This window comes from Callospermophilus lateralis, chromosome 7, assembly GCF_048772815.1.
Source record: "Callospermophilus lateralis isolate mCalLat2 chromosome 7, mCalLat2.hap1, whole genome shotgun sequence".
Taxonomy (NCBI): domain Eukaryota; kingdom Metazoa; phylum Chordata; class Mammalia; order Rodentia; family Sciuridae; genus Callospermophilus; species Callospermophilus lateralis.
In genome coordinates this window covers 87,796,534-87,820,467 of record NC_135311.1, presented here as the reverse complement: position 1 = coordinate 87,820,467, position 23,934 = coordinate 87,796,534, and the positions used below count along the sequence as shown (strand labels likewise).

The 23,934-nt window shown below is 35.0% G+C and overlaps 1 protein-coding gene across 2 annotated transcripts in view; it reads left to right on the top strand.

The window, feature by feature from the left end:
- The window catches only part of Lrrc7 (leucine rich repeat containing 7), a 403,609-nt gene that overhangs the window by 307,808 nt on the left and 71,867 nt on the right, over positions 1-23,934 (top strand). Inside the window, exons 15-21 of one of the 2 annotated variants that reach the window (XM_076862303.2) lie at positions 531-655; positions 2,879-3,127; positions 8,049-8,249; positions 15,739-15,850; positions 16,067-16,247; positions 18,091-19,771; positions 23,623-23,763. In XM_076862303.2, the coding sequence (XP_076718418.2) occupies positions 531-655; positions 2,879-3,127; positions 8,049-8,249; positions 15,739-15,850; positions 16,067-16,247; positions 18,091-19,771; positions 23,623-23,763 (2,690 nt within the window). The remainder of the gene's footprint in view (positions 1-530; positions 656-2,878; positions 3,128-8,048; positions 8,250-15,738; positions 15,851-16,066; positions 16,248-18,090; positions 19,772-23,622; positions 23,764-23,934) is intronic. The other variant, XM_076862304.2, reaches the window with a different exon arrangement.

The following is a 23,934-nucleotide window of genomic DNA, read 5'->3' as shown; positions in this document are numbered from 1 at the left end:
GGGTAGGAGCTGTGTAATCACAACTATATGGAATAAAATCCTGAGTTCATCACAGAGAAGGTGCATGATTGAAGCAAGCATCTTAAAACTCAGCTGTAGTTTCATCATTAAGAAAATAAGAATGTATTAGTACTACTGTTATACTCCTGTGAGGATAAAAGAGATTGGGTAGAGTATTTTATCCAGCTCTCTGTCTTATTACTGTTGTCCTCTGGGGAGCCCATTCCCTACATTAGACAACTTCCCAATGTCCTTGAGTAATTAATGTATACTTAAGCAATCAATCTATACTTGAGTTAGATGTTAAAAGACCATGTGACAAATATCAAGGAAATTTTACTCCTTCTTTCTCTTTCTTTCCTCCTGTCTTTTCCCTTCCTCAAGTTCCTTCTCTCTCTAGCTTTCTTCTTTCCTGTAATTATTTTTGCATTCATTTGTAGTTGTCACCAGTTTTTTTTGCATAGTAGTTAAACTCTATTAATAACACTCTGTTTTGAAAAAAGCAATAATACTTTGGAATCTAACTGTAGATTTCCAGTCAGACAGTGACAGCTTTAACCCTACACTGTGGGAAGAGCAGAGACAACAACGCATGACCGTTGCCTTTGAATTTGAGGAAAAAAAAGAAGACGATGAAAACGCTGGGAAAGTTAAGGTGAACCTTTTAGCTTTTGTTTCTCTCTTCTCCATCTTTCAGTTTTTCCATTGTGATTATTCAGATAGATTGTAGGATAAATTGAGTGACCTCTGCTGGAAGGTCAGATGCTTCTTCAAGTCCCATGGCGGTACCTTTCATTACAGCAGCCTGATAGTTTGGAAGCACTAATGTGCTTCAGAAGAAGACTGATGTCCCCGTTCTGACTGAGGAAGTTTGATATGCCACCCAAGCCATCTTACAGAACAGTAAGGCAGGAGAGATTCAAGCTGAAAGTTTTTTAAAAAAAAGAAGTCCAAGTGATGGACTTCCACTAAGCACTCTTATTTCTTCTGACACACTGCAATGATTTTCTTTTCATCACTGAGCAAGGCATTGTGCAGACTGTATGAGCATAAAATTCACATTTATGAAAGGACTAACTGATTAGCATGCTACAGGGACATTAAATCTCCTAAAGTTTCTGTCCCAGATATGTTTGAGAAAAATTTGTCAATTTTATTAAAGTTTTAAATTAACATTTTAATTTAACATTTTAAATTAAGTGTTAAATTAATTAAATTTAACATTTTAAAGGAGATGAGTATCTAATGGCAAGTGATGTTTCTATGGAAAATAACTTCAAAAATTTTTTCCTACTTCAAAGTATATTTTTTAAAAAATCCATATTGGGACTAATGTAAATCACGTAATGTGGTTGAATTTTAAAATCTGTGTTTTTCCGTTATTTAGAATTTTAACCAGAGCTGTGAAGATATTGGTGTTACGTTTTGGGATCTCCAAAATGATGAGCTAAATAAATATCTTTTCTTTACAAAGTAAAATAAATAAATAAAACTTTAAATATCATCAGAATTTATTTATATTTTATTAACACGTGATTTTCATGTTATTCTCATGGCAACATCTTGAATCTCTCATTAATTTTTAAATATTATTTGTGCACTTTTTCCATCATGAATACTAACAGCTCTCATTCTTAGTGTCTAATTCCCTAAGTAATTGTATATGCATCCTATTAATAAATCCAGATTGTGTGACGTGTTTTCTGTCCCCTCCTTCCCATATTTTCTAAGCATTATTTATTTAGCTATTATTTCTAGAAGCTTATAAGAATTACTAAGGTAACTGAGTGTTTACCAACAAGGCATACTTATAGTATTATGGAGAAACCAAGATGGATTTCCAATCAAAAATGATATTTTTTGTTAAAGATTTGTGTTTTAAAAAATGTTTCTTTCTGGGTGGTTGGTTAGTACCATCTAACAACCAATGAAACATTTTTTTTTAACTTGTAAATTCCTAAAAAAAATATGCTAACATAAAAAGAAAGAAACCAACCAAATTCTGGAACATTCAGTTCCTCTTTAAGGATTTCATGTTAAATCTAGAGCTAATGGATGATGCATTCTATATTGGACCCCTTATTCATGTTTGTATTTCATTGAATTGTCAAAAACTACATGCTTCTTCTTAAAACTCTATATCCAGAGGATTCAAGAAAAAAAAAGTGCATTTAATATACTCTGGTATATGTGTCAATGAAAACATAAAATATAGTAAATGCAAGCAATTATTTAGAAGCCCTGTTTGTGTGTTACCTGATTAGATTTGTTTATAATCAGAGTAGGTTCATTATACTTTAGAATGGTTTGTTCTTATGTTTATTTACATATAATTGGTTCATATTTTGGTAAAACAATGTTTCCCCAAAATCTCTAACTACTTGACTTTGACTAATTTGAATATCTCCAATGCCACCGGCCATTGGACAAATTAGAGCACAAACAAACTTCTAAATAAATCATCATGGAAATATGATGAATGGATATATTTAAATCTCACACTAAATTAATTACACTTCTCTGGTTCATTACATGTATACTAAATTTAGCACCATTTTACCTTTAATTTTCTTGAAATGTGAAAAGGAACCATTGACCTATGCCATCAACTTAAAAATGGACTAGAGTATAATGCCCTACTTAGAGTGTCTATAGTGTAGTATGAATGCTTTATTGTGTGAAGAAATGGTGACCATTTAGCTTCATATGATCCTGGTACTGTTTTATTTCATGAATTTAAAACTTATTTTAATGATAGTCATTTTAAATGCATTACCCAGAGTTAAATAAAAAAAATCAAAAGTAGAAAATGATAAAGTAAAAGTATTGCTACAGTGCTCCTCTTTCTCCCAGAAAATGGAGATTCCTTCTCCCACAGGATCTCTCCTGCCAAGCCCCCTGGGAAAGGGGCCAGCGTGGGATTACTCTCCAACCTGCCAGACTGTCTGGCGATTGCTGCACACCATGGGCCAGGTGTGATCAGCAGATCCAAGATATGCCCGTCCCCCAGAATGACCCACAGCTGGCATGGGGTTGTATAAGTGGCCTCCAGCAGGAAAGGAGCATGTGTACTCCATTGCCAGTTGCAGCACAATCTACCACTCTTCCCTCTCTAAGTGGCAGACAGGTAGGCCTAGGTTTTTGGGATAGGAGAATTCCCCCATGTAGAGGCAACCTTGGAACAGTGGTTTATGGGGTATGTTCTGCATGATTTGGGAAAAGAAATGTTGATCACATAGGACTTTCAAATTGCCAATGTTTGATCCCTATTTAAGTGTTTGCTTATTGACATTGGCATTGGGGTGGGAAGAGGACTGAGTCAGAGGGGAGGGAACACCAACATGAGGTGCCTATTGGTGGGGTATCTGGCATGGTTTTGAGTTGGGTGCTTCATTTTTATTTACATTTTTTATTTTAAAGGCTCTTTAAAGTGTGGGAATACCAATAGTTGGGCAGAATGTTGATGACACTATCAATGCAATATAAATTGTCCTCCCTACATATGCGCATTTTTATAATGTCAATTCTAGGGAAAGTTAAATAGCCAAAACTTGATTCCTAAAATAGCAGGAGTGTAAACTGAGATTTGCTGAGAGTGGACTTTAAGCACAAAGATAGACATTTGTTGAAAAGCATCAATTTCCTACAATTTTGAAGACTCAGATGATATGAATTCCTGTAAGAGAAGACTGGGTGATGGGATGGGGCATATATTAGTGGGATGGGTATATAAGAGATTAATGGGCAGAAAACTTGTCTTAATGAGATATGAAAGAACACTGCATTTCCCATCCACATGTAATGGACTAGATTCTTATTCTGTGTCTTATATTCTTTCTACAATATAAGACAAGCTAAGAATGCATTTTCCTGACTAAAACGGTATGTTTCCTTTCTTTGTAAAATATTCTGATTAATTCCTAGAATAAGATGATATTTATATTAGTGATCAAAGCACTATTGTTTCTCTTACTGGAATTTACAATCTCAAATCAAATTATAATTTGATCATTATATGAAATATATTATATTATCTAAGTATAATATAATATATGAGAAACAGTTCTTTATAAATTCAGTGTCCAAATTATTAATTATTTCTTCATTGCTAAATTTTTGAGGTCTCCAACATCTTGCAGCTGCTATTTGCATTTACTGCACTTTATTTAGATTTGAGAAGCACAGAATGCTGTGAAACATTTCTATTTTCCAAAATGAAAATAAAATAGTATTTTAGTAAAAATATTGCATTTAATAAAATGTATATTTTACATGAGCAAATACTTTATAGTGAGTGATAAATTTAATATTTTATAAGATACAATTAATAGATTATCCCACCTATCTGTATAAGAAATGAAATTATTTCTTTTTCATGCTATATTAGAATAAGGAAATATTTCTAGCCTATATATTTAGAAATATACAGAAACTGTTTTTTTGGTGGGGGAGGAGTACCAGGGATTGAACTCAGGGGCACTTGACCACTGAGCCACATCCCCAGCCCTATTTTATATTTTATTTAAAGACAGTGTCTCACAGAGTTGCTTAGCGACTTGCTAAATTGCTGAGACTGGCTTTGAACTCACAATCCTCCTGCCTCTACCTCCCAAGCCTCTGGGATTACAGGTGTGCGCCACCACACTCAGCCCAGAAACTGTTTTTATATTTGAGAATTACTGAACTACTAATATGGCCATGTTTATTCTTTTCTGAAGTACCACATGCAGTTGAAAAGTGAAAAAGCAAAACAGTCCATAACAAAGCATAAATAAGTTTGTAGAGCTTGAAAATGGAATAGAATTATAAAATATAGATTCATTTTTAAAAGAAATTAGAAAGTATTTACTTAGCCTCCATTTTAAAAAAGCTATCTTGTTATTTAATTAAGTAAAATTCACTGTTTAGACTTATAGTATTTCTTATACAAGGTTATACAATTATATGCTGCACCTATTCTCATGAATATCTCTACGTAGCACTGGTCAGCATAAAGAGTGCATTAGAAAAACCTGAGTTTGACTATAACCTTTGACAGGTTACTTATATTGTCCAAGCCCCAGCTTTCTTCTTATATAGTGGAAACAGCTGCACTAATGAATTTTAAAATTTAAATGAGATAAAATTATTAATAATTCATTCTATAACTAATAAATAAGAATTTATTATTTAGGATATAAATAATTCAGAATTATACCTGTAGAATTAATTATAAATACTATTTTGTATTATATCAATAATTAATTAGAAATTAAATATCCCTATAAAACATTTAGCCTAGTGACAGGCACATGACAGATGCTGAATAAATGGTAACTGTTGCTACATACAATATAAAAAAAAAGATTGAGACATTTACATTTATTATGGTTATATATGTAGTATAGAATCTAGATTACCAAAGGAATCATATTTTTAAAATACTTAGTAGTATCTGTTATTAGAAATAATGTTTAATCTCTGCAAAACTTATACACTTCCAAGGAATTGCCATATTTATCTCATTTTAGCTCTAAGTTAATCCAAATATGTGGAAAAACTATTATCATCCCCAATTCACATGATTTGAGAAACAAAATGATTAGCAGCTGATAGCTAGTTGGTATTAAATGTGTGGCTTAAGTTATGCCTCCTGACTCCAGGTTCAGTAAGTTCTGCTAGTAAACAGGCAAGAAATTTATTTTCTAGGAAAAACAAATCCAAGTTTTATGAGACTTTATCCATAACTTGAGAACAGGCTTCTTTAAGGAAAAAAAAGGTATTTAAAATGACCATGCAAATACATAAATAGGGCCACTTACAAAGTTTCAGAAGAGACATCTAAAAGTGATTGGCCCCAGAGCTTAAGCTTCATTAACTTCATGGTAAATCTGTTTTTATATTCAAATATTTTCATGGAAATAAAATGCCCATCCATATTCAGGTGATCTGACCAAACTATCACATTAACTTGCTTATAAATTAACCAAAAATTATTAGCAGCATGGCCCTTAGTACATAGTCATCTAATTGTGTCATATGGGACATAGCATGTATAAAAACTAAATTACATTATTCAATGAAGTATTTAATTCAATTAAGGAAGAACATCCACATTTCTTTTACCTTTGATTCAATTTATGTGTAATTTTAGTGTTGAGAATTTTTTAAGTTGCATAGAATTTTAATTTAATGCCCTACTTTAGAATATTTTTCATTCATATACCATTGGTTATTAAAAATAAAAAGATATTCTTAATTGGCATGATAGTCATACCATTCTACAATTTACTCTTCTTTTAGAAAATGTAGTTTTTTGACTTTTAGCCCTTTGATGTCTAGTACTTTTAAACAAGTTCAACAATATAATTTAAAAATTAGATTTAATTCATAATTCACATTCCTTATACTAATCCAAACAGCAGATCCATGAATGCATGCATCCCAATGCACTTTGTCTAGCATGAATATCATTGTTTTTGTGTTTTTTAAAGAATGCATTACAAATTAATTACCCCGGGGTGTATTAATATTATATTCTAACAACTTACAGTTTTTTCTCTAAAGTTTAACTTTGTCTTGGGTTATTATGACTGTATTTCTATATATTATTAATTTCATTCTTATTTATTAGGGAGTGTACAAGATTAAACTACACTTAAACACTCCAGCAAAATTAACTTATTTTTCATCTGCTTTCCTAATGTGTATTGGACAAGTAATTTCATATTTTTAACATTGAAAGGCATGTCAGCAATCATCTAATGAATTCCAATCACAGTATTTGATTAGGAAAATGAGCCACAAGGAAGACAAAATACTATGAAGAATAACACAGTTGGTGGATTCGCTAAAACTGCAGATGAGCAAAAGCGTTTGAATTCCTATTCATAATCCTCAGATCTGTGCCACCATCATAGCTCCTACATTCCATGAGAGACTTGGGTGAGGGGGCTCTCCCTCCTTCTCCTTTTCCTTCTATGTCCCACTCTGTCCTCTGCCTTCAGCTTCTCTTCCACCTTCTCTCCTCCCACCCCAACCCTCACACAGGCACTTTCCACAGACACATAACTCACCACGATCACATAAACCATTTCATTTTGCAAAGTTGATTCTACTCAGATTCTAAAGGCAAGATTGTTGAACAAGCCAGGCCAAGTAAATCTCTCTGGTGTTTCTTCTCCACTCCCTCTTAATGAAAAATAGAAAACTTCCATTTATTCTAATTTTAAATACCTTATAATAAGTACTCTTATTGTAGGATATCTCTATGAAATAATTTATCATTAAGAATAGTCATTAATTTATGTCCTGAAGGTCAGGTTGATACCCAAAATGTATTAAAATGGAAATAAATATACAGATAAACATAAGTCAGAATTTACATACTTACTTAAAATAATTTAGAAAATAGTCTTAAGTTTTTAATTTCTCTTCATTGTAAGAAGCATGTTACTTTTTTTGGTTAAAAACTAAATTGGAAAGCCAAAGCATGTTTTCCTTAAGGATTAAAAAGAATTACTAGCCTACCTTTTGATGTAACATGCTAAATATATATTTGGGCGAATGCATATTTGGGCAGAAGATATTGTCAGCTCCCCATATTTGGACATACATCTCTACTTGTAAATCTTTTGGGGTCTCTTTCCATTGCCTGCATTGATACTCCAAAGATGTCACTTAATATAATTATTATTATTTATAGATAATTAATATAGAGAACAGTCTCTAAAGTATGATAGTAGCTGGTAATAACTTGATTAAATTTTTTCAGAGATTACCAATCACTTAAGTGTTTGACCTACTGCTATCCCAGTCATCTAGGTAGGTCTAAAGATAGGATATAATCCAAAAACTATTTATTATCTAGAAGGGTAGGAAGGAGTGGGGAAGTCCCATGAGATTGAATGTGAGAAGAACGCTATATGTTCTATGCTGGAGCATTTTCTCAAGCAGCTCAACACTCACTGTATTGCATTTGGTTGTACTACTGCACATAAAATGGAGTAGCTTTGTGAGCATGCTTGCTGAAATTATTTTTTGTTAAATTTCTTTTTATAAACTTCTAGGTTGAAATAAACCTAAAACGATACCCAACTCCTTACCCAGAGGATTTAAAGAATATGGTAAAATCTGTTCAAAATCTGGTGGGTAAGCCAAGCCACGGAGTACGTGTTGAGAATTCAAATCCAACTGCTAACACGGAGCAAACTGTGAAAGAAAAATTTGAACACAAGTGGCCGGTAGCCCCAAAGGAGATTACAGTGGAGGTATTTGAAGGTTATTGGTAATTGCCAGTGTGGTTTGGAATTTTTTGAATTCTAAGTAATTTGGTTTCTTTTTTAAACTGAATAGATCTGCCTTGATAAGTGCAATAAGCGCATTTGTTTCCAAAAATACAATGTTTATTCTTTTAAATTATGAGGGTTGTAATTAATAAATCACAGATAAATGATGCCCTCATGCCCTAAAATCATTACTACAACTCCAAAAGTTCCAATACACAGAATGAACAGTTTGCCACCCAGTATGGCCTAGCCAAGGAATACATTATGTCATTGATGTTATTTTGGCTACCCCAATCTTATATAGTCATTAGGACAAACTAACTGAAGATTTTTCATTCAGTAAATCTTAGAAAAATTCCCAATACATTTTAGAGCAAATATTTTAAAATATTTTTGGTTTGGGTTACAACCTTTTCAGAAAACATTACTATTAACAACAAAAAGGGGAGATAAGTGAAACCTAGGCTTATGGAATCTGGCCACGTGAAGCTTAACTCCTATATTTTCGAATGAGTTAGAAATTCATCCTTATTGATTTTTGTGGTCTGAAAAGAATTCAACTACATTTATATCACCTCTACTATCTCATCAACTCTTCAGCTAATTTAGTTATCATCTTTTTATCTTCATTGGACACATAATTAGAATGATAAGTCTGGAAATTCATATTCTCAAAAATCTAGATTGATGAAACTCTTTTACAAATCTGCATTTCAAAGCATCAATTTATTGCATTTATTAAACACCAACTGCATATGTAGCACTGTGCTAATCACTGAGAGAAAAAAAAGAAATGTAAAATGTGCCCATAGTTCCCAAATAATTAAGTCCAGCTAGATAAACTTAACACACATAAATGATAAGAGAACATATTATATAAAGTATGATCACATGATTGGTTGTATGGTGGAGAATATAATGCTCTAAGTTAGGGCTGAATGCATATTAAAGATTGGATTTTACAGTGAAAAAGAGAGGTAAAAAAAGATATTGAGCAAAAATAACCATAATATGCACACCTGACAGCAGAGGTAACAGTCTGCCTTGGAAGAGGGGAATATAGCTGGAAATCTAAAGAAGAAAATGTCTTAAGTATTTGTTTGCATTGCTTTTTTCTTATAAGTATCAATGTATTTTCTTTTTTCCAAAATATTACATGTTATAGCAAAGCAAGAGACTTTTCTTTCATCTCTAAGATATTACAACAATATACAAAGTGAAGAAGTCAATATTTAGCAAGTGCACACTAAATATGCACATATACGTTGTGTATTTAAATTTTATGTAGTCACAGCCTAATATCAAGGTAACTATGTAGTCATGAAACCTGTAAACTGAGTAAATTTACAACAATAAGAAGCTCCTAAAATTGCTTGATTTGGGATTAATGTGATACAGAGAACAGATGGCTTTGGTCATGAACTTAATAATAATCCCACAGAGTAGTAGAGATAATAAATCTTAAAATTGTTCCACAGCACTACAAGGTGAACAATTCTAAAATTAAATGTTTCCTTTCCAAACTCGCTTCCATTCCTGTATTCTCGATCTTTATCTCAGCTGGCACCATTATCTATGAGTTCTTTGAAGTTAGAAATTTGAGAAGAGTCCTGATTTCTTTTTCCTTCTTTCTCTCCACTCCTTGTCCCAAATAATTTGCCAAAGCCTGTACATTTCACCTGAATAGATTGCTTTAAGTCCTCACCTCTGTTCTGCAGTGTGGTAATTTATAACCTATTTACAAAACCATCAGTTTCTTGGATTATCTTGTTCCCACCTCCTCGTTGCCTTGCCAGTGGTCTTTCAAAAGAAAAAAGAGTAAAGAGTAGAGGTAGGCAGAACCAGAAGCAAACACAAAGAAATAGACAAGGTATATTGATAACAAATGCAGTTGAGTAGAGGGACAAATAAATCAATATTTATTCCTCTTTTTTATTTGGCAACTCTATGCCAAGAGTTTTAACATGTGTTACGCTAGACAAAGAGCCAGGAGAGCCTAAAGAATAAGGAGAGCAGGTAAACATACAGGTTCCCTGTCCATTTATTCTGTACAAAATGCCTCTGGAGATTGCATTTAGATTCTCCCCAGCTAGCCCTATATGGCTAGCCCTCCTCTACTTTCAAGTTTCAGCTTAAAGTTCCCCTGAACAGGAAGCCTTCCCTGATAACCCTGGTTAGTTAGACTCTCTGATTTTTCTCTCACATTACCCTATTTATTTGCATTAAACAGAATGAAATGTTTATGATTATTTTGCTTATTGAATTCAGACTGAATTTCATGAGGACAGGGACCATGTCTGTCTTGTGCATCACTATACAGAAGATCCTTGACTTATGATGGTTCAACTTAGGATCTTTCAACTGTATGATGGTGCAAAAGCAATATGCATTCAGCAGAAACCACACTTTGAATTTTTACTTTTCATTTTTACCTGTGCTAGCATTGTGTGCTATGATATTCTCTTGTAACACGGAGCAGCAGCAGCAAGCCACAGCTTTCAGTCAGCCACAAGATTGTAAGTGTAAAAACTTACACTCTACAGGGTACAGTGTTGTTAAGCTATGATGTTTGGCAGGTCAGTTTTAAATGCACTGTGACTTAATGATATTTTCAACTTATTGGGATACAAACCTAGCATTAGTTGAGGAGTATCTAAATTTCCAGTATCTAGCACAGTAGTGCCTAGTACAGAATAGGAGCACAATAAATTAATGATTGGTATAGTCATATACTATCACAAATTTGTTAACATGTCTGTCTGTCAAACCACTTTGAGTTAGTTACTAATGTCAAAGACAGTTTCTGATGTTTTTCCTGAATTAATTATTTGTTGATTGTTGGCTGCCTTACCTATTCATGCTTTATCACCTGTGTGTTAAATACACTGTTGGTATATGAATGCCCATAGCATTTCAGTAATCTTGTTACAGAGACCCTAAACCAAAAAAAGAAAAAAAAAAAAACAGAGTGGCTGGGGTTGTGGCTTAGTGGTGGAGTGCTTGCCTAGCATGTGGGAGGCACTGGGTTCGATCCTCAGCCAAAAATAAATAAATAAACACATAATGGTTCCACTTAAGTAGTTATACAACTTAATGGATACTTATGCCTTCCTTAGTAGTGGAAAATTGAAAAATAATGTACATAAACTGAGTAAAAAGATATTTTTATCTCACTCTTAAGTAGGCAAAACCAAAATATTATTGAAATGCATGTACCCATTAGACATTACCTACTTTCTCAAACATGGGAAATATAGTGGACACCATGACTAATTTCTGTTTCACAATGCTTTGCAAACGGCACTTACATTTTGATCACTGCACCCATCCAAAATCCATCTTCACAAGGACTGTCATCAAAGAGAGTGTGCAATCTCTTGTTGAAACTGAGAGCTGCTTAAGCTGGCAGTTTGCACTGTGTGACTGATGTCAAATATTGCTTTGTTTCCCTCAGACATCTAATATAATCCACGATATCCCAGTTAATTAGCAGTGGCACCCTTGGATGCCTCAGAACACAGTTTGGGTACCAAAGAGTAGGGACTTTTAAGTCTAGCAGACATCAATTGAAATCCTGGCTTGACCTTGCTACTGATTATATGACCTTGACAAGTCAAATCATTAAAACCTTCCTGAGCCTTGGTTTCTTCATCTTTAAAAATACAAATAATAAAATCACCCTTTTAGAGATTTTGCAGAGATGAAATCAGATGATACTATGCATTTATATACAACTCCAAGCATAGTTCTTGACACAGAGAAAGGCTACCGTAAATGATAATTCCCATTCCTCAAGAGAATAATGTGCCAATCCTTGCCCCATATGTTGTTAATCCTCTGTAGGATTACCTGACACCTGTTCACCAAGTCTACCACAATCAAATATGTTATGAAATTTTCCCTTTGTTAGGACACTCAGTCCAATTTCCTTCTATAGAGCAGCCTTATCTTTCTCCCAAAAGTAGAAAATAGTCAACTACCCTTGAACTTTTTCTTAAATTGCCTTTATTAATACTATACCTGGACTCTCAAAAGCTCAGAAAGGAACTTTTTTCCCTTTGATATCTGCCTTCAACCATTTTCTCTATGGCAGTAATAGACAAAATTTGAACAGTGGATAGGCAGTGCAATAAAAAATGAAATTTTACCTTTTCATTCCTCTCCATTTCTATCTCCTCACCAGAAGGAAATATGGTTCAATGTCCTTATAATGAAACTCCTGATAAATCTGACTGCTTACCAATAACTTCCAAGTAGCCCCCAAACATCATTCAGCTTCTCCAAAAAGCACTTGATTTCCCTAGCCTCTATAAAAGAATTTCAAGAGGCAAATGCAAAGACTCATTCCCTTTATTGGACAGTTAACTTTGGTCTCTAAAACCCATTTGATAAATGAGCTTTTCTTAGGATAGACAATATTGTGAACACAATATCCTATAGAACACCATGAAGTTGGACAGATCCAGCTCAAATCCTGGCTCTATCACTTCTTAATGTTGCAACTTGGAATTATAACTCTACCTTTCTGTGCCTCCATTTGCTTTTCTGTAAAACAAAGATAATGATAAATATTTTTAAATAACACATAATTTAAAACAAGGTTGTCTTTTAAATAAACTGAGAGACAAATTTTATACTTATATAATTATATCTATAATACAAATATTAAAAGCACAGTTTCAGATATATAATCTATGCTCCATCACTAATGGAACATCACTGTCATCATCATCATCATCATCATCATCATCACCACCACCACCACCACATCCACTTTGCTCATACAAATAAGAACATTTTCCTGGATTAGCAACATTTATCAATCTTGCTTCAACAGTGTCATCCTCTCACATGGAGAGTCAGAAAACTCTAAAGAAGAGATGCAAGTTCACCACTAGTTGATAATCATACTATTTTCCTGGCCACTAAGGCTCTTCTTGCTTCACAACAGACATTCTTGAGCAGGGTCAGAAAAGTATACCTGAGTCAGACCATACCTACCATGCAGAATTCTGGTCATGATTTGGGGATACAAGTTTGAAAGTTTATCTATACAAACAAGATGAGTTGAGTATTGAATGTATAGGACACAAGAATGAGAAAGTTAAACCCTTAGTTATGCTAATGTTCTGTGCTTGTACAACTATTTGGTAAGCTTTTTGTGTCTTTGTTTTATTTATTTACATATTTTTGATTGAAACAAAATTCCTGTGCTTGTATTAGGTATCATAAAAATATTTACTTTTTAAATCATTATTTCACTCAAATAAGTTATCTTTACATTCATAAATTTGTTATTTCTAGATAGAAATTAGCACCAGTTCCTAATATATAGTACCTTCATATTACTGATGAATTGAATAAGGTCCAGAGAAGTACACGAAATTGCCCTAGATAACCTGATTAATAAATGGTAAAATAGGAATAAGATGGAAATATGACACCTTATACCTGAAATTTTTTGAAAAATCAACATATTTTATGCCTTTCATGGTGCTGTTTCTCAGGCTTATACCTTCTTCTTATAAATTGCTCTGTAGGTATATAAAGGTGTTTTTTCTTTATTGTGACACCTTCAAACTTTATCAAAAAGACTGGACTGACTCTAGGAAATGTTAGTTGTTTTGTTTACATGTCAGTAAAATCCCTGTAATAGAGTACTTCCCTCTGTGGTTTGATTAGTCTAATAAAAGCAGAGTATGAAAGAAAAAAAAGATTTTATGCTGATTTTATGAGATTATTTTCAAAATCCATAAAAATGTAGGTTTCTCTCTTAAGCCCCAGTATTTTCATCAACCCCACTCTATTTCCTATCTCTCTTCTAATTTGACTCTTCTTTTTAAGTCCTGAATGTTCCCATCCAAAGGGAGGTAACACATTGTAGGGGAAGATCTCTGGCCTAGAAGCCAGAGGAATCATGCTCCAACGCTGGGTCTTTGTCTATTGTATGTGTAGGCCTGAGTTTGTTCTCAGAATCTGCCGCAAGACAATGAAAGGGTAACTAAATGGTCTTTCTGTCTTCTATTGCAATATTCCTTTTTAAAAATCAACACATGTTAGATATACCCTGTTTTTTTACAGGCAAATATTCTCATACAAACAAACAAACAAAATTTAAATGACAGAACTTAAGCATTAGTTAAAGAAATGGATTTGTATTGCTGCAAAACCCAAAGACCTAAGCCTGTCTCTGTGGAGTCCTTGGCAATAGATGAAAGTCATAATAAGAGTCTCTGGCTGTTCATTAAAACAACCAATTATTTATTGGACAGATTTTTTTAATTTCTAATATTTTTGTCCTCAAATATATTCTTACTCTGATTAAATAAAATGTTTCTAAGGTTGTCAGTGTTCCAAAATAATAAGATATTAAGAATATGAAACAACTGAAAAATTTTGAACTTGAATTAACATTAATTTTAAGCAAAGGATACATAAAGAGAGCTGCCATGCATAGATATTTATCAGTACTTACTTAGGGTATTTTCACATCTAAAAGAAAGTAAGTATTTGGTATTTTGCCTTCCTTAATGCTTCCCCACTATCTGGTTAAGTGGGAATAAAAATCTGAATTACTGGCTGGGGTTGTGGCTCGGTGGTAGAGCGCTTGCCTCACATGTGTGAAGCACTCAGTTCAATCCACAGCAGCACATAAAAATAAATAAATTAAATAAAGGTATTGTGTCCATCTTTCCATCTACAACTAAAAAAAAAAAATTTAAAGTCTGAATTACTGAAGTTTAAAATTCGTGGGTTTTTTTACATGTTCATTTGTCATTACAAAATTATGTTCTTGTCCATTGAATTGCATTACCCTCAATTAATGTATATAGCATGAAGAGTTAGCAGGCCACTTTGGTCACCAGAAACCTAGAAAACTTAGAAGAAGACATAGCAGGACAAATGCAGTGGAGGAGATACTCACCCAAGAAACAACAGCAATTAAGAGGGAGAGTGGCAGAAAAAGCAGATTATATAGGACCCAAGGGCACATTCATATGGCAAGGGATGACCAAACAAAAAAAAAATCCTGTTGGTCAATGATATCCTTTTCCCTTAGAACTCTTAGAGCATTCATCTGTTAGATGTCTTACATGTGTATATATCATATATATGTACGGATCTTACTACTCATGTAGACCTTAAAATTCAGTACTGTGTTAAAATGAGTTGTATCTCATCTCCCCAGGTAGATTGCAAACTCTCAGAGGGCCACATTTTGTCTTTCTTTGGAAACTCTACAGTTCTTTGCACAGTGCCAGCCATAAAAACAGCAGTCAAACTTATGCCTGATGAATAAAAGAGTGCTCAACTCAGAGATACATAATGGTTCATTTTTCCCAATGCCCCATAGTCAATTAAATTCTAGAGTCATTTTTTTTTTTATCTGAGCCAAATAAAGCTATTGCCATCTTGGTTAACCATTGTTTAAATGTTTACTTTCCTTGTCCTGTATTATTATATCTCTCAGGATTCTTTTGTTCATCCAGCTAATGAAATGAGGATTGGGGAACTTCACCCTTCATTAGCTGAGACCCCTCTGTACCCACCCAAACTTGTTCTGCTAGGGAAGGACAAAAAAGGTAACATCATGAAGCTGATGTGGAAAATATGCTTCAAATGCATGTGCATGATGAATCACCAGTTGTACGTTATGATATGTCATAGTCTATTAAAATTATTTTATAAATACATGTTCTAACATTAATCAGTATAGAATTTGTTTTTCCTACTTACTTTTCTGTGTTTGTATTTGTCAATGTTCGTAGCATTATAACATGTTTCCCTTTAAATTTCAGAATCAACTGATGAGTCTGAAGTTGACAAAACTCACTGTCTGAATAACAGTGTTTCCTCAGGCACTTACTCAGACTACTCGCCTTCCCAGGCTTCCTCAGGATCCTCTAACACCCGGGTTAAAGTGGGGTCCTTGCAGACAACAGCTAAAGATGCAGTTCATAATTCTTTGTGGGGTAACAGGTGTGTTTAGAATTCCCACTTTTCTGTTCCCAATCGCTTATTTCCAGCAACTTTTTTTTTAAATGGAATCTTCATAATTTTGGAATTGTACTCAACTCATGAGTGGTATAGAAGACAGAAGGGGCAGGTAAGCAAATGTAGTTCACCTGGGACTTCCAAGAGCAAATGAATCCATCTTACACGGTGAGACAGCTGATTAAGTGGGTGATGGTAGGAGATTAACACGATGACATGGTAGAACTAGAAAACTTAAAAGTCAAAAATTGTATTTGGCCAACATATGTTTATGAAGCATGTGGACAATTTGCCGTCCAAAATGATGTTATGAGCTAAAATAAGATGCATGTGAAGCACTATGTGCCTGGCACAAAGTAAATATTTCATCAGTTTCCATTGTTGACATCATCATCACCGTCACCATCATCATTTATCATCACCTGAAGTTAGGATGCGTGTGAAAGTACTTAAGCTCTGCAAAATGACTCCCACTCTTTATTACTCCCATTTTACAGATGAAAGAAACAAAAGCCACACTGCATAATAAAATGACTCAGTGAAGTAGCATTTGCCTTCTAATTGCTCAGTTTTATAATTTATGGCTACAGTTTTATACTAAAAGTATTGTCATATGATCTAGGTAGTCAAAACCTTTACTCCTATTTTACTGCTAATATGCTCCCTCTTGGCAATGCCTTCTTTAGTAATTCATCAGTGATTATTTCTCTTCATCAATGACCATGATTAAAAAATCTTAACTAAGTTTTTGTGTGAGCTTATATTAATCAAAGTAGTTTTAGAACATGCTTTCTATTTTTTTTTAAAGAAAGAGTGAGAGTGAGAAAGAGGGAGAGAGAGAATTTTAATATTTAGAACATGCTTTCTAAATGGACATTTTTTTCCAGTGAAGAGAAGCCCACAAAAGCTTTCCCTTTATTAATAAAATATGCATTATTTAGCCGAGCCCAGCAACAGCAAGGTGCTAAGCAACTCAGTGAGACTCGAAATAAAATACAAAATAGGGCAAGGGATGTGGCTCAGTGTTCAAGTGGTCAAGTGCCCCTGAGTTGAATCCCCAGTAAAATATTGATTTTATATATATAATTCGATATTATTGGTGTGCAAATCGTTTTAAATAAAGTCATAAAGAGGAACATGTACTACAGATATACTAGAGACACTCACTGTTATAAATTTGCCAGTGACACAAAGTCATACTTCACATTCTAGAAAGAGATACCTGAATGTGCTTGATACTTCAACAATAGTATTAGCATCTTCAAGACCTGGCCTTATTTGAAGACATTTTGAATCCATCAGTTATATCAAGAATTGTTAAGAAAAGTATTCTCAACCAATATATTGGAAATGGACTGAATCAGAATCTCCAGGAATAAATACTAGGAATCAGATGGTTGTATTTACCAATCAGGTTTGAGGGCCTTCACTGAAGACATACATGTCATCCATTCATTCCTTCAACAAATACATGTTTAACACCTACTATGTGCCAAGCCCTTTTCTTAGCCTGAAGAGAAAAAGACCTCTGCCCTCATGAGTTTGCATTCTAGCAGAGGACACGAGATGATATGCAATAAATGTCAAAGGTAAGTAAATTTTAAAATGTAGTGGAAGGTGATTATTACTAGAAAGAAATGAAAGAAGAGAGTAAAGGAGTGGATTTGGGAGACACAGAGGACATGAAATAATACTGCCTTAATCCTAAGTCAGGTAGGGATGAATGATCAGCTCAACACACATGGTGGCCCACTTTCAGTACTTGTTCATCTTAACAGAAACCAACTCTTGCTCATTTTCATATTTCTTCTTCCCTTTGTGTTTACAGGATTGCACAATCTTTCCCACAGCCTCTGGATGCAAAGCCATTGCTCAGCCAGCGAGAGGCTGTTCCCCCAGGGAACCTACCACAGAGACCCGACCGCCTGCCCATGAGCGATGCTTTCACTGACAACTGGACTGACGGATCCCATTACGACAACACGGGGTTTGTTTCTGAGGAAACCGCAGCTGAGAATGCCAACAATAATCCTCTCTTGAGTTCAAAGTCTAGAAGCACATCTTCTCACGGACGCAGGCCTTTAATCAGGCAGGATAGGATTGTTGGTGTTCCCCTGGAACTTGAGCAGTCTACACACAGACACACGCCAGAAACAGAAGTGCCTCCTACCAATCCTTGGCAGAATTGGACCAGAACCCCTAGTCCGTTTGAAGACAGGACCGCTTTTCCTTCCAAATTAGAGACAACCCCCACTACCAGCCCTTTGCCTGAAAGGAAAGACCATCTGAAAGAATCTACTGAAATACCCAGTCCTTTTTCTCCAGGAGTACCATGGGAGTATCATGATTCCAACCCCAACAGGAGTCTTGGTAATGTCTTTTCTCAAATCCACTGCCGCCCAGATTCTTCTAAAGGTGTTATTTCAATTAGCAAAAGCACAGAGAGGCTTTCCCCACTAATGAAAGATATAAAGTCCAATAAATTCAAAAAGTCACAAAGTATTGATGAGATTGACATTGGCACATACAAGGTTTATAACATACCATTAGAAAACTATGCTTCTGGAAGTGATCACTTAGGAAGCCACGAACGACCAGATAAACTGTTGGGACCAGAGCATGGCATGTCCAGTATGTCTCGAAGCCAGTCGGTCCCAATGCTGGATGACGAGATGCTCACTTATGGAAGCAGTAAAGGGCCACAACAGCAGAAAGCTTCTATGACAAAAAAAGTCTACCAGTTTGACCAAAGCTTCAATCCTCAAGGAGCAGTGGAAGTTAAAGCGGACAAGAGGATACCGCCCCCTTTTCAGCACAATTCGGAGTATGTGCAACCGTCCACCAAAAACATGGCCAAGGATTTGGTTAGTCCTAGAGCTTACAGAGGATACCCACCAATGGAGCAAATGTTCTCGTTTTCTCAGCCGTCTGTTAATGAGGATGCTGTGGTGAATGCCCAGTTTGCAAGCCAAGGAGCCAGGGCAGGCTTCTTGAGGAGAGCTGACTCCCTGGCAAGCTCCACAGAAATGGCCATGTTTAGAAGGGTCAGTGAACCTCACGAGCTGCCACCAAGTGATAGGTACGGCAGACCTCCATACAGGGGAGGGCTAGATCGCCAAAGCAGCATGACAGTGACTGAGTCCCAGTTCCTGAAGAGGAATGGCAGGTATGAAGACGAACATCCTTCCTATCAAGAAGTGAAAGCTCAGGCGGGAAGTTTTCCAGTTAAAAACCTAACCCAGAGGAGGCCATTGTCTGCGAGAAGCTACAGTACAGAGAGTTACGGTGCCTCCCAAACCAGGCCAGTTTCAGCTAGGCCAACTATGGCAGCTCTTTTGGAAAAAATACCGTCTGACTATAACTTGGGTAACTATGGTGACAAGTCATCAGATAACAGTGATATAAAGACGAGGCCCACCCCTGTGAAGGGAGAGGAGAGCTGTGGTAAAATGCCTGCAGACTGGAGACAACAGCTGCTTAGACATATAGAAGCTAGAAGGTTAGACAGGGTATGTTTGGCATTTCTCTGTAAGAATATCCCCCCCGCCTTTAGTTTTACTTTTTTTTTTTTTTTTTTTTTGGCATTTCTAAGCACATGTAGTGAAGCATGAAATACATGAATGGAGAGGTGATCAGCACTTATTTGTCGTTCTATTGTGGGGGGAAATGATCCTAATAGTTTTTCATGGGTATTGCTTAATGCTTTCTGAGAGTCCATAACCTGCAAGTGAATTATTTATCAAATCTAGCCTAACTATTGTTAGTAAGAAAGAATTTGACTCTATCATATGGGATGGTGTTTCCAATTGTTTTCTAGCCATTAAGGCAAGGCAAAAATGCCTCTCCTAGGACACAAAACTGCTCTCTGGTGACCTAAAGAGTATGGTTTTTATTGACTCTATAAAAAGTGAGTATTTCACCCTTTTCTTCACGGACTCACTTATGTTAAACTCGGGCATAATCTGTTTATAAAATTTGCACATAGTTACTGCTATGGGACTACTAAACTTATTACTTCTAATGAGCAATAATCTTCCCAGCAAGAAAAAGAAAAAGAAAATAAGCAGAGATTAAATGCCCTTCTACACACTATTTTATTTAATAAAAATCCTGCCATTTAGAATATTGGTTTTTATACAGAAGAAAATATATAAATTCCAATTTTACTACAGACAACAAAAACAGATGATATCTTTATATAAAGACTATAGACACACAAATTAGTATGTATATTGCAAAAAAAAGAAAGAAAATCAATGCTAACTCAGTTAAAAATTGAGTCAGAATAGTATGGAATGCACAGCCCAGTGATTGGGAGAGTTAAAAAAATAGTTATAAATCCTTTAATTGCTTTTTTGTTGTTGTTGCCTGTTCAAATCTAAGAGAAATCTGGTACTTCACTTTCTAAAACTATTATCAACCTACTGTCATCATTCAGTAGACCTCGTGGCTTTGGTGTAGAAGGCTTTGTGTGCTCTGCAGTGACACTAGAACAGTGAGGATTTGTGTGTGTGTGAAATTGGGGCCTTTTGTTCTCATTTTCTAAGTTCAAATGCTCTATGTAAACTGGGGATCTGGATAACAAGATGCTATTGGAATGTTTCACTTAATAGTTTTATTATTTTATTTTGTGTCCTGCAAAAAACACAGGTCACTGCATTTATTATGTATTTCTTTAGTAATGAATTTTATGTTTTCAGGTTTATTCCTTTTAAATAATTATACTATTGTAGGTCGTGTCTACATGACAAGAAAACAACTTTTTAGGGGAAGACTGAACTAATAAATGTGGGCGTGGGTGTTAGTTTCTCAGTGTGGAAATTGGTTCTGCCTTACAAAATATTTCATCAGAATGTCTGTTTCAAATAGGTTGCTCAGTCCCATTGAAGGGAGCCTCATCAAAGCCGCATGACTGGCTGTCAGTGGGAGACACCTGGTCGGTTGTCACCATGCCTTACCTCAAGTTATGCCCTCCATGTAGACAGATAACTTGGAGGGCGAAAATATTTGGGGCCAAATAATACAGTACAGTTTGGGAACTCTGGCCTCGTGTAGACACGACCATACGTAACAGGGTAAGATGAACTAGTCAAGAAAGGTTATTAGAAGATTTGTGGAGCATATGTACAATGACTAGTAATTTGAGGCAGCAGAAGAGTGAGTGGAAAGAAGGCATGAAAAGATAAATTTCTAAGCATTTGGTACCATCAGGGTTTTTTTACTGTTATCCCAGATACATGGTTTCTCTCCTTTGATTCAACAACCAAAAACTAGATGGCTCCTCTAGATGGAGCAAGAACATGGGGGTGTATATACACCCTGGGTGTATAGGAATGGGGAGGGGGATCAAACAGGTAATTAAAAGTGTATCCATGTGTATTTTCTCTATTTTCTCTTATCACAATGACACCTCCCTTTTTAATTAGTCTCCATATACCCTCTGTTTGTTTGTAATTCCTTGGACCTATCTTTTCCAGAGCAACTTCAACATATATTCAATAGTTTCTCATTTAATTCCAAGAAGTTAAATTTCCTTAGAGTATTGCTTTAAGTCTTCAGATCCTAGAAGCTCTTCCTTTTGTTTTCTCCAAGTAGCGTTTCTTTCCCCCTTTCAATTGAGTTTCTGAGCAGTGCAGGTTATGAATTACTTAAAACTCCCTAGCTACTCAACAAGATGAACTCAGGCACCAAAGCTTGGACTTACTGCATAAAACTGGTTTTGACACAGCTGTGCTGCTTAATATTCTGCCCAGAGTCTGACTGCACCAGACATGATGTGTTTCTTTCCCAGTGAAACTTAGTTGAAACATTTGAATCCCTGAAACTAAATAGCTACACTAGAAACCATAAGATATTTGTGAGTCTGCATACATGACAACTGCCTAGAGGCTGGGTATGGAATAAGGTTAATAGCCCAAATAATGTTGGCAAAAGATCCCAGTACTGACCTTAGAGAGGCAGCTCCCAGTGCTACCCTAGATAAAAGATGTTTATGTTCCCCTTCACTTTAACCACAAAGCTCGAACTTCTCCCGCAGATCCCCACTGTGACAGAAAATTTAAAGCATGAACCCATATGTCCTACGCTTCTATAGGAGCTAAAAGAGCACTAGGCTGGAGTGATCTAAACCCTAAGGAATCATCCAAGTGCCAGATCGAGATGTTTAGTGTCTTTTTCACTTTGAGCGTGGTGACTGTGAAAAATCTCTGTATGAAGTAATCATGAATTCATAACAAGTATGATGTGTAGACAAGTACCTCATCAGGAGTATAAGACTCTTTCAGTATAGCTCAATGAAACGTTGATGCTAATAATCATTACTTTGCAAATAATGCTCTCAGAATAGAATAGCTACCTGCTCGTAATGCTCAATAATATTCAGTTAAGAAAAATTGTACTCAGTTAACTTCTATGGATAATTTTTTTCCAAAATAAGAGAATTAAAGAAACCAAATGCTGTCAATTATTAGATTTCTGTTGTAGGCTATAGATTTTATAACAAGGCATCTAAAATGTTTTAATTTTTCAAGGAAGTTCTATAGAAAAAAATTATTAATTATTTAGAATAATTTTAGATGCATCCGTTGAAGAGTAGCCAAGTTGTAAATAAGTATTTAAATTCATTTGACAAGTAACATTAATAATTCACAAGTTATAATTACTTCAATATAATTATTCAATTATCTTGTTTAAAAGGTAATTATTTAAAAAAATACAATATATGGTTCTACATCCAACTTATTTGATTGGTATAAATGAATTAATAAGTGGATTCAATCAAGTCAGTAGTCAGAATTAAAGATTTTTTTGGACCAGATGTTTTTTCTGAGTTGCTATATTTTGTCGATAGACTTGAACAATAATGAAGAAAGATCTTGGCTTTAACATTGCAATGCTTTAGTTGAAGGCAGATTTAGGAGATAATATTTGTCTTTCATATGTGATGATCTCACAATGTGAAAGAGACCATGAGATTTGTAGCCAATAAAATTTGGTCACGTACGATCTATTGGAATTTTCAAAATCAATGCACTGCCACAGGATGGACAATATTTATCCAAAGTCACTACTATCATGGTATCTAAGAGACAGATTTTATGCCTTTGAGTCAGCAGCAAGTGCAAGGCAGACTGTATCTTCTTTGCTTTTTGTCCTTTCTGTAGTTTTGGGTGGTACTCATTATGTGCATAACTAACACTGTTGACTGTATGCTTTTTGTCTGATCAAGTGCATGTTTTTAAAAGAAAGTTACTGTTTGCCCGCTTAAAGTTAAATGTTATAAACTTAAACATGTTCATGTAATAATCAGTTTGTTGAGCATGTGTTCACATCCTGTCACATGATTATTTCCTCTACTCAGAATGCTGCTTACAAACACAACACAGTTAACCTTGGCATGCTGCCCTATGGAGGTATTTCAGCAATGCATGCAGGCAGAAGCATGACTTTAAACTTGCAGACTAAGTCTAAATTTGATCATCAAGAACTACCTCTTCAGAAAGTAAGTATGGACTGCCCTACATGTGTCAGCATACCAAAGCCAATTAATATTGTTTGTTCACTTAATGTATTTAGGCTGTACATACAACCCTGTTCATTAGACTCTTGTGAGTCCAAAAAGCACAAGGGTAAATAATGTAGAGCCTAAATTCTCAACTGCTAAATGTATATT